Source organism: Schistocerca cancellata, chromosome 1 (assembly GCF_023864275.1).
Source record: "Schistocerca cancellata isolate TAMUIC-IGC-003103 chromosome 1, iqSchCanc2.1, whole genome shotgun sequence".
Taxonomy (NCBI): Eukaryota; Metazoa; Arthropoda; class Insecta; order Orthoptera; family Acrididae; genus Schistocerca; species Schistocerca cancellata.
The window spans coordinates 378377052-378389299 of NC_064626.1; the positions used below are offsets into that span (position 1 = coordinate 378377052).

General features: G+C 41.2%; 1 protein-coding gene across 4 annotated transcripts in view; it reads right to left on the reverse strand.

The window, feature by feature from the left end:
• The window catches only part of LOC126174977 (exportin-7), a 225119-nt gene that overhangs the window by 31380 nt on the left and 181491 nt on the right, over positions 1-12248 (reverse strand). For all 4 annotated transcript variants that reach the window (XM_049921463.1, XM_049921456.1, XM_049921480.1 and 1 more), the window contains exons 16-17: positions 6578-6768; positions 1125-1336 (exon numbers count right to left, since the gene is read on the reverse strand). In XM_049921463.1, coding sequence (XP_049777420.1) covers positions 1125-1336; positions 6578-6768 — 403 coding nt within the window. The remainder of the gene's footprint in view (positions 1-1124; positions 1337-6577; positions 6769-12248) is intronic.

Consider the following 12248-nt stretch of genomic DNA (forward strand, 5'->3'; position numbering starts at 1 on the left):
TGGAGAATGTACTGTTTCAACATTAAAGCACGTTAAATATGAGTTAAGGACCCATCGCACAAGAATGTCCCTGCGAGCTCACCTTAATGAACACTGAGTGTGACCTGCTTAGAGACAAAGATTTGGCAAGTGATATCTGTAAATTTGTCCAAATTAAATTCAGAGAATTATTTTTTTTTTTGTGAAGAGCTGTTTTGTTTTATGTCCTAAACTTTGAGGCTAAAGCAAACCAAGGGTCTCTCCTTAGCATTGTCTATGAGCCATGAACTGGCTTAATACAGCACTGATGACAAGCAGCAGTTTGTTGTTTAGTTGCGTGACAAACAGAAATATATTGTAAATATGCATCTAATGTTACAGTAAAGTAAACAATTTTCTTTGAAAAACAACATAATTAAGTAAATATCAATGAACATAATTTTTGAAAATAAAATGTAATTGGATAGACAAAAAGATCTACTCAGCAAGCGACTGATTAATTCTTTCCTTCTCATCTTGTCCAGTAAGTCTCCCCTGAACCAGGGTTCTGAGCAACTTTTCCGAACTCTCCACATTTCCTAAGCCTCACCAATCCTTTCCCTACACCCCTCTTCCTTTACTTTCAACCTTTCTGCCAGAAAAAGGAGCCACTGGGTCTGAAAGCTTGCAAATTTCAGTACCTTTATATGTATGTGGGTTCTCCTGCTGGTGCTTACTGAGTAAATTTTTTATTGATCCAGTTACGTCATTAGCAAATATTAAGATATTATTGGAAGATAAACAGTAGGGATATAATAAAACTGAGAAAGCAGCATTCTATACCTTATGTCAGTCTTAGAAATATGAATACACTTAACAACTAATGAAACATGCTAAAAATAGTCATGTACTCAACCAACACTGACTGCTAGCAGATGTTACATTAATGGACATTGTATGTCATGTATACAACTCCACAGAGTTGTCTCATTCGACATCTGATTCCACTGTCGCAGATATTATAAAATTTACTGCACTTTTTTTTTTGGTAACTCCATCTTACATCCGAAGTAACTGGTGCCTCAGTGTGTGTGTGTGTGTGTGTGTGTGTGTGTGTGTGTGTGTTTTCTACTCTGAAAACACGAACTTGAAAAAAAGTCACTTACCAACAGATCTGACTGCGGTATTGAGAGTAATAGCTTCACGAATGTATTGAGAGCATTATCGAGGGCTTCATCACCATACAATCGAAAAACACCAAAATTAACATAACTACCACACAGAGCAGCTTTCAGCATTGAAAAACATATAGAAATTCCTTTCAACTTCATTGGGTATATCTGGTCCTTTGGTACATCCACATTTAATATGTGCGTTCCTGTTAAAAAAGAAAAAGAAAACAGTACGAGTTACTCAATACTTATCTCAGCTACAAGCAAATGGAGTTAATGAATTGCTGAGGTACAATCTATAAGTCATTTGTATTCATCATTTGTATTCATAGCTATACTTTTATTTCTTTCTTAAACAAGAAAGAATAGAAAAATTAGAACAAGCAAGCCTGAGGCTATCTATGGATACTGATTATCAAAATATTTAGTAATCGCAGTTTTAGCTAATGAAATGAATGTACCTATAGACGAAAGAAACACCACAGAGAAACAGTCTGCCAACAAATCTACATCGTCGCTAGGCAATGAAAACCTCGTAACTCCATCTGACAATGAAATCCACGTAACTGCATTACCAAATGTAGAAAATTATGCCACATAGGCTGTTGAAACCTTCCATCTTCGAGTTGAACGGTGTTGCCATCTAGCGGCAATAATGAAAACCTCACATCTCCAGCGATATGTAGTTTGTGCTGTAAACCTCGCATCTCCGATAATCGCCATTGTTAGAGTGCAGGGCGAACACATACTCCGAGATTTAAACGTTTTTTGACGTGATAGTAACTTTTTTGACTGACAGACCCAACACTGCTTTATTGCTACAGGTACGTCTTGGTATTTCTAGGTATTTATGTATTGTATTTTAATATACAGAATTAATAATGACCTCGTTAAATACAATGTTGACTTACGAGTTTTTCATTGCGCGTAAAGCAGACTGCGCTCGGTACATAGGAGGTTCTAATTTTAGAACTGAACAGAATCCTATACATTCTACAGTAACTACTTTGTTTTCAGCTATGGGTAAAAAGAGTAAATTCACTCTTCACCTTGTGAAACAAGCCGACAACGGATCATATCGTATAAAATCACCGGAAGAAGATTCTAGTCAGGTTCCTCCTTGTCCTGCACCAAAAGAAAGGGTAGACCTACAAAATGAAGGTAAACTGTAGTTTATATTGTTGTAACTGGAAGTAAGATCCTTGTTTGGAAGTTGAGGTGATTAAATTATTTAAATGTTATTGATGACGTTATGGTTTACACTACAGATAATGCGGAAAAAGAAGCCAATACAGAGGCGAATTCCACTTCTGAGTTTTAAAGTCTTTTCGAACACAGCAGCGAGGATGATATCTCCAGTGGCAGTAGTGATGCGTATGATCCAGATAAAAACAAAAATGACCATAGCAGTAACAAGAGCAAGGAAGACGATGATGACGAAGTTGATGTGGGAGTGAAGAGTACTAAGCAGCGCCGTAAAATGAAAAGCAATCAATCACTTCAAAGTTTGCAGAAAGAAAAACGTATGAGGGGACAGGATTATTTAGGAATGCAAAAAGATGAGTTTGGCAAAAAGAGACCAACAATGAGCAGGAGCAGGAGGGAAATAAAACCACGACGTACTTGTAAACATTCTTCCTTAAATCGGAACAGGAATTGCAAGGATATTACAGAAGAGCAGAGACAGCGAATATTTAATCATTTCTGGCAGGATATGTCTTGGGGTGAAAGAAAATTTTTTGTTAGAAGCCATGTCTACTACGTTCCAATTAAAAGACGCAGAAATAATTCAGAATCTAATAAATCTCACCGTTCTAACACACTATATTACAATTTTGTAGTAGGAGGACAGAGAAAAACTGTCTGCAAGACTACGTTTCTGAATACTTTGTGCTTAGGCGAATGGAGTGTCAGAACATGGGCATCTAGTGCATCAGGAAGAACGCTTGCAGAAGGGCCTCAAATGCAGGAGAGACCAACGAAAGTTTCAGGTGGACGACAATCAGCATCAGATTTTTTTGCAGAGTTGCCGAAACTGGAATCGCATTACTGCCGTCGTTATTCCACAAAACTCTACTTGGAATCTAACTGGCAGAGTAAATCAGAACTACATAGGGAATATACACAATTTTGCAAGAAAAGAGGACAAATCCCAGCTGCTTACAAACAGTTCTGCGAGGTATTCGATGAAAATAATCTTAACTTATTTTCGCCTAAAAAGGACCAGTGCGATCTTTGTTGTTCTCACCAGACAGGCAATCTCTCAGACAATGAATACTCTTTGCATATGGCCCGAAAAACTGAGACAAGGGAAGCGAAAAATAGTGATAAATTAGGATCAGCTAGAGTGTTTACAATGGACCTTCAAGCACTTCTCCTTTCTCCCAGACTAAAAGCATCTGCACTGTACTATAAAAGCAAACTGAAGGTCCACAACTTTACCATCTATGATTTAAAAAGTAACGATGGTTATTGTTACCTTTGGCACGAGAGTGAAGGTGGACTAACAGCTTCGGAATTTGCCAGTATACTCGTGCATTTTATAGAAATGTACGTCCAAAATGATTCAGAAGCTATTTTCTATAGCGACAGATGCATGTACCAGAATCAAAACTCAGTCATGAGTAATGCGCTGGCTTATCTCGCCAACCAGAAAGGCATTACAATAGTGCAAAAATTTCTGGAGAAAGGTCACACCCAAATGGAGTGTGATTCTATGCACTCCACCATAGAAAGGAAGTTAAAAAACAGACACATTTATACTCCTGCTGGCTATGTAGAAGTTCATGCTATGCAAGACAAAGTCCTAGACCTTATGTTGTCAATTATTTGGACCACACGTTTTTCAAGTCCTATGATAAACTCTCATTGTATTCATCTATTCGGCCAGGATCCAAAATTGGGGATCCAACAGTGACTGATATCCGGTGTCTCAAGTATGATCCCTCCGGAAAAATGGAATATAAATTGAAATTCAGCGATACATGGGAACCACTTCCAAGAAGGATGTCAAACATACCCAGCTCAATTACAGTGCCCCCTCTCTACAGCTCGCCACTAGAGGTCAGCGCAGAAAAGTTTACGCATTTGCAACTAAAGCAGGTCCTTCCTAAGGATGTGCATTCATTTTATGACACACTGCCTCACATTTGTAATGAGAGAACATGTCCGTGCATAAAAAAATGCAGCCGAAATTAAACTTGTTTACAGCCACCTGCAACTGTCAGTGTAGCAGCAATAGTAACAATAATAAATGTTAATAAACTGCACAAATGTTTACAGTAAGAAAAGGTTAATTAAAGCTAACAACATTGTTTCTATGTTTTTTAAACACTGCGATTTATTAACATCCAGATTCCAATATTTTGATCAAAGTGAAATTATTCATTTCACTTTATATCTGTAACAATGTATCGTTACAGACGTTTCATAATACACAAATAATGTAAAATTTAAGTAAGTTTTTTAAAACAAATTCATTTCAATTCTTAACCGTGCACTCGTTACATGCCTCTTATCTCCATCACTACCAAAAAAATAACTGTGAAAACCTCGTAACTCCAAAAACCAGCACACAATTTGAAGTGCATAATAAAGTCTTATGTACCAATGACCGGATCCATATGGTGTAGCAGAAACCACTACATTTAACTAATCAGGTCCTCATGTGATTTCTACAATTAGTTTTTTGTTTCTCCTGTAAAATTTGACCAATTTGAGTTACGAGGTTTTCATTGCCTAGCAACGATATGCAATTCGATCTAAGAATGTTCCAAACTTTCTTGGAACAGCTTTCTGAAGATCTACAATATTCATACAATGAAGGCTTTCACAACCAGATGACATAGCTGCTGATGGTTGTATGGCCTTCGTTGAAGAAACTTTTCAGTTCCTGAATTTTGCACAGCTGTGCTGGACATCTTCGGAGATGCTCCTGGTGATGTTGAGACTTGCCGAAGTCGGCATATGCTTTGAAAGACTACCATGTAACAAATGAGGAAAAATACACCACTAAAGGCAGTGAGGGAATTGAAGCGCAAACAGCATATGGAAAGCCTTACATATCATAATCTACTTACATTCTTTACCTGGTTATATGTCAAATTGATTATGCAGTATTAATGTCCTCTGTTTATTAAAATTCTGTTTCACATTGTGAGATAAAAATTCCATTGAGTAAAGTAATGCGTAATAGACAACCACTCCCGTGTGGACACCAGCAAGTATAACCTGCCAAACGTCACCAGCAACTATCACTGAAGGTGTCAGGCAGTTAACTTGAAGTACTGTGGGATTTGCACATGTGAAGCAATTGCATTTAGTATGTTATGTCACAGTGGAAGGATGTATATGGGAAACATCTCCTTCAAATGAAATAGCGAAGCAAATAGGGCATCACTGAGCATTGCCTGGAAAATACCCATGAAGTGAGAAATGTCAGAATCAGTATAATGATACACGACCCAAGTTTCTGGAATAGCAAAATTAAGATATCTATCAAAATTTAAAAATATTACAAATACGGTATGGAAAGTTCTTGTAGAATGTAAATAATTTACAGGTAAAGCTATCAACTTGCCGAATAGTAATGGCATTGAGTCATCAGCAGGCACATAAGCAAGACTAACAACTTCAGTAGGTTTAGGGCAGATCATTTTTCAAGCTAGAGTAGATGTATACAAATGTGTACATACTATGTGACAGTTTTAGGTGGGGAGCATTTTCAACTACGGTTGCTTAAGATACTGGAAGAGGTCAGACGTGAAGCACCATGTTTACAACACTACCAAACTCAGCAAACAAATGCACTGTAGTCTTTACCAAATATTTTGTGTACTCCACTTGGCTTACTGTTGTTATGTTGCTTGTTGTTTTCTTTTCTTATTTAAAAATGAGTGAAGAGACTAATCCTAATACATGATGGGGTTTGAGTATGACCCTCACAACACCAAAAGGGATCAGATGACCATTATGTCAGTTCTGCTTTAGCAGAAAAACAGATCACAAGACGTAGATTGCCAGTCCTGCGAGAGGGAGGTGGGGGATGGGAGGTTGGCCTCAGCAGCCAGAGACTGTGGTCACTTGCATTTGTGTGTGCGTACATACACGTGCCCAGTCATCTATTTCTGAAGGAGGCCTTTCTGACCAAAAGCTCACTAACTGTCTGTCTTTTTACTGCACCTATCTGTGACTCAGCAACTCTGCTATAGTGGGAGGGGGGGGGGGGGGGGAGCAGCAACTATACTTTTCAAAATATTGGTAAATATTCACATTTATTACAGCTTTTAACAATGGTGTGTACTGCATGGTCACAGATAGTCACAACAGCTCAACTCTCCTTAAAAATATCACTTACGTAACATAAAATGAATGATTTAAAAACCTAAATTTTGAATGGTAACATACAAATGTTTTGAGAAAAGGTATTGATATGAAAAATGTCTTACCATAGCTGCATATTACTTTGCTTGCCTCTCTGAATAGCAGGATGCCATTGGGAGAGGATACGTCGAATTGTAACCTTTGTGATCTATTTTGTACTAACTCTGCAAACAATTTGAGAACTGGCGTGGTAACCTGAGGATCGTGGTACCATAATTCCACAGCATGCAGAAGGATGGGGGTGTAACTGGGATATCTGTAAACTCAATTAAGGCATATACATCATTTTCTAACAATTTCAGTAACAAGTTTCATTTTATAGTGATCAAAATTTTGTCAACCAAAGTGTCAGAAATGTGCTGAAATTTTAAGAATGAGATAAGCATTTATTTCAGAAAAACATTAGAAATGTAACTTATAGTTACAGCAAAGGTATGAACAGTTAAGTAATACTAACACAGAACACATAATCAAATTTGAAGTTTATGTTGGTTTCTAATGTTTGGATAACACATTATGAATAGAATAGCCTTAGCTCACCAGTTTCACCAAAATGGCATTGTTATGTCAAATTTAATTATAAAATAAGATTTAGTTCAAAGGACATCCACAACTGCACTTCATGGTTCAATCATATAATTAACTGCTTCAACTGTTAATAGTTTTATTGGTTCAAAATCACAACCAGTTTTGGACGATTATAAGCCCATCTTCATGTGCACAAGACTGCAAAAGGGGAACGAACAAAGTATAATTATCTCCATTTTCCATTTGCAGTCTTGTACAGCTGAAGATGGTCTTATATCCCCTGAAACCAGTTATGATTTTGAACCGATAAAACTATTTAAAACTGAAACAGTTAATTATCCATTTCCATTAATGCTAAAATAAGGACTATATTTAAGTTCCTGGCACAATTTTGTTTACTCTAGTGAACCTTGCCTTTCTATTTTTCATACTTCATATGTAATGGTAAAATGGAATATTACACTAACACTGATGGTAATCTTGGCAGCAGAATCACGTGTTAAAAACTATGACTACAATAATAAAAAAGAAACAAGACAAAATTTTATGACAATATTTATGGTGTCGTAGTGAGACCAGTACTAAAATAATCATGTTACTCAAGTGAACTTTGTAATACATTTTATTACTTCTTTAATGAACCTTTTCATATAGGTATTTTCCATGTCAGTCTTGAATAAGGTGTTGTCAGGCCACTTCAACAAAAAGTAAATAAAATAACAGCAAATAATTATGCATTACTACCAGTAATTTTCAAGAAGGTTGTATATAAAGTCAATCATTTAGTGCAGAGAAACATGCTTGGTACGAAAAATTTATGATTTAAGAAAGGACTCAACTAGCTATATTTCCCTCGACATCACTACCTCAGGGGCTTTCTTCAGACAGGCTGAAATGTGCTATCCTGGAGTTGTCAGTCCACTTCACAATAAAAGTACACTCATGCTCATAAATTAAGGATAACTGCAGAATGTGGTGCCACACAATGTGGCACTATACGAAACAGGCACTAATAGCATAGGCACATAGGCAACACACACAACACAGATCTGCAAGTCCACAGTATTGGTGATAAGCTGAGAAAACCGGCCGAAACACAAGTGCTACAAAACACCACTCTTTCTTGTGCATGTACCCCGACATCAATATGGGATATGATCACCATGCACACGTGCACAGGCCCCACAACGGGTTGGCATACTCTGGATCAGGTGGTCGAGCAGCTGCTGGGGTATAGCCTCCCATTCTTGCGCCAGTGCCTGTCTGAGCTCCTGAAGTGTTGTAGGAGTTTGAAGACGTGCAGCAATACATCGATCAAGAGCGTGCTCGATGGGGTTTAGGTCTGTAGAACAGACAGGCCACTCCATTTGCCTGATATCTTCTGTTTCAAGGTACTCCTCCACAATGGCAGCTCGGTGGGGCCGTGCGTTATCATGCATCACCCCTGAAAAGGCGGACATACTGTAGCACCTGGACACTTTCCTGTCTGCTGGAATCGTTGCCATAATCTTGACATCACACTTTGTGGCACATGGAGGGGCCGTGCTATGACCTGCTGTGTTTGACCAGCCTCCAGTTGCCCTAGCATTCTACCCCTCATAACATCATCAATATGTGTTCTTTGAGCCATTTTTAACACACAGTCACCATTAGCACAACTGAAAAGTCTGCACACTTACTCATTGCACCGCACTCTGACATGCACCAACACATCTCTGCATATGTGGACTGCTGCCAGCGCCACCGTGCGACGACCGCAGGTCAAATGCACCACATGGTCACACCCAGAGGTGATTTAAACCCACAAACCGCCCACCAGAGCGTTGTTTCACCACATATAAGCATTATCCTTAATTTATGAGCATGAGTGTAGTTGGATATGTTAACAATTATCAACCAGTGTGATTACTTACCACCTCCTGGAACCTACTGGAAGATGATGTGACTTACCAAATGAAAGTGCTGGCAGGTCGACAGACACACAAACGAACACAAACATACACACAAAATTCAAGCTTTCGCAACAAACTGTTGCCTCATCAGGAAAGAGGGAAGGAGAGGGAAAGACGAAAGGATGTGGGTTTTAAGGGAGAGGGTAAGGAGTCATTCCAATCCCAGGAGCGGAAAGACTTACCTTAGGGGGAAAAAGGGACGGGTATACACTCGCACACACACACACATATCCATCCACACATATACAGACACAAGCAGACATATTTAAAGACAAAGAGTTTGGGCAGAGATGTCAGTCGAGGCAGAAGTGCAGAGGCAAAGATGTTGTTGAATGACAGGTGAGGTATGAGTGGCGGCAACTTGAAATTAGCGGAGATTGAGGCCTGGTGGATAACGGGAAGAGAGGATATACTGAAGAGCAAGTTCCCATCTCCGGAGTTCGGATAGGTTGGTGTTAGTGGGAAGTATCCAGATAACCCGGATGGTGTAACACTGCGCCAAGATGTGCTGGCCGTGCACCAAGGCATGTTTAGCCACAGGGTGATCCTCATTACCAACAAACACTGTCTGCCTGTGTCCATTCATGCCAATGGACAGTTTGTTGCTGGTCATTCCCACATAGAATGCATCACAGTGTAGGCAGGTCAGTTGGTAGATCACGTGGGTGCTTTCACACGTGGCTCTGCCTTTGATTGTGTACACCTTCCGGGTTACAGGACTGGAGTAGGTGGTGGCGGGAGAGTGCATGGGACAGGTTTTACACCGGGGGCGGTTACAAGGGTAGGAGCCAGAGGGTAGGGAAGGTGGTTTGGGGATTTCATAGGGATGAACTAAGAGGTTACGAAGGTTAGGTGGACGGCGGAAAGACACTCTTGGTGGAGTGGGGACGATTTCATGAAGGATGGATCACATTTCAGGGCAGGATTTGAGGAAGTCGTATCCCTGCTGGAGAGCCACATTCAGAGTCTGATCCAGTCCCGGAAAGTATCCTGTCACAAGTGGGGCACTTTTGTGGTTCTTCTGTGGGAGGTTCTGGGTTTGAGAGGATGAGGAAGTGGCTCTGGTTATTTGCTTCTGTACCAGGTCGGGAGGGTCATTGCGGGATGCGAAAGCTGTTGTCAGGTTGTTGGTGTAATGCTTCAGGGATTCCGGACTGGAGCAGATTCGTTTGCCACGAAGACCTAGGCTGTAGGGAAGGGACCGTTTGATGTGGAATGGGTGGCAGCTGTTGTAATGGAGGTACTGTTGCTTGTTGGTGGGTTTGATGTGGACGGACGTGTGAAGCTGGCCATTGGACAGGTGAAGGTCAACATCAAGGAAAGTGGCATGGGATTTGGAGTAGGACCAGGTGAATCTGATGGAACCAAAGGAGTTCTTCTTCACTGTGAGTCCAGATCATGAAGATGTCATCAATAAATCTGTACCAAACTTTGGGTTGGCAGGCCTGGGTAACCAAGAAGGCTTCCTCTAAGCGACCCATGAACAGGTTGGCGTACGAAGGGGCCATCCTGGTACCCATGGCTGTTCCCTTTAATTGTTGGTATGTCTGGTCTTCAAAAGTGAAGAAGTTGTGGGTCAGGATGAAGCTGGCTGAGGTAACGAGGAAAGAGGTTTTAGGTAGTGTGGCAGGTGATCGGCGTGAAAGGAAGTGCTCCATCGCAGCGAGGCCCTGGACGTGTGGGATATTTGTGTATAAGGAAGTGGCATCAATGGTTACAAGGATGGTTTCTGGGGGTAACGGATTGGGTAAGGATTCCAGGCATTCGAGAAAGTGGTTGTTGTCTTTGATGAAGGATGGGAACTGCATGTAATGGGTTGAAGGTGTTGATCTACGTAGGCAGAGATACGTTCTGTGGGGGCTTGGTAACCAGCTACAACAGGGCGGCCGGGATGATTGGGTTTGTGAATTTTAGGTAGAAGGTAGGGGTGCGGGGTGTCGGTGGGGTCAGGAGGTTGATGGAGTCAGGTGAAAGGTTTTGTAGGGGGCCTAAGGTTCTGAGGATTCCTTGAAGCTCTGCCTGGACATCAGGAATGGGATTACCTTGGCAAACTTTGTATGTGGTGTTGTCTGAAAGCTGACGCAGTCCCTCAGCCACATACTCCCGACGATCAAGTACCACGGTCATGGAACCCTTGTCCGCCGGAAGAATGACGATGGACCGGTCAGCCTTCAGGTCACGGATAGCCTGGGCTTCAGCAGTGGTGATGTTGGGAGTAGGATTAAGGTTTTTTAAGAAGGATTGAGAGGCAAGGCTGGAAGTCAGAAATTCCTGGAAGTTTTGGAGAGGGTGATTTTGAGTAAGTGTAGGTGGGTCCCGCTGTGACGGAGGACGGAACTGTTCCAGGCAGGGTTCAATTTGGATAGTGTCTTGGGGAGTTAGATCATTAGGGGTAGGATTACGATCATTTTTCTTCGTGGCAAAGTGATACTTCCAGCAGAGAGTACGAGTGTAGAACAGTAAATCTTTGAAGAGGGCTGTTTGGTTGAATCTGGGAGTGGGGCTGAAGGTGAGGCCTTTGGATAGGACAGAGGTTTCGGATTGGGAGAGAGGTTTGGAGGAAAGGTTAACTACTGAATTAGGGTGTTGTGGTACCAGATTGTGTTGATTGGAATTTTGAGGTTTTGGAGGGAGTGGAGCTGGAAGTGGGAAATTGAGTAGATGGGAGAGACTGGGTTTGTGTGCAATGAGAGGTGGTTGAGGTTTGCTGGAAAGGTTGTGAAGGGTGAGTGAGTTGCCTTTCTGGAGGTGGGAAACCAGGAGATTGGATAGTTTTTTGAGGTGAAGGGTGGCATGCTGTTCTAATTTGCGGTTGGCCTGTAGGAGGATGCTCTGAATAGCCGGTGTGGATGTGGGACAGCATCCTCCTACAGGCCAACCGCAAATTAGAACAGCCATTCATTGACATATGGTCACGACACACTACAGATACGTAGAAAAACTCATAAAGTTTTGTTCGGCTGAAGCCGCACTTCAGGTTTCTGCCGTCAGAGCGCAGTGAGACAAAATGGCGACAGGAGCCGAGAAAGCGTATGTCGTGCTTGAAATGCACTCACATCAGTCAGTCATAACAGTGCAACGACACTTCAGGACGAAGTTCAACAAAGATCCACCAACTGCTAATTCCATTCGGCGACGGTATGCGCAGTTTAAAGCTTCTGGATGCCTCTGTAAGGGGAAATCAACGGGTCGGCCTGCAGTGAGTGAAGAAACGGTTGAATGCGTGCGGGCAAGTTTCACGCGTAGCCCACAGAGA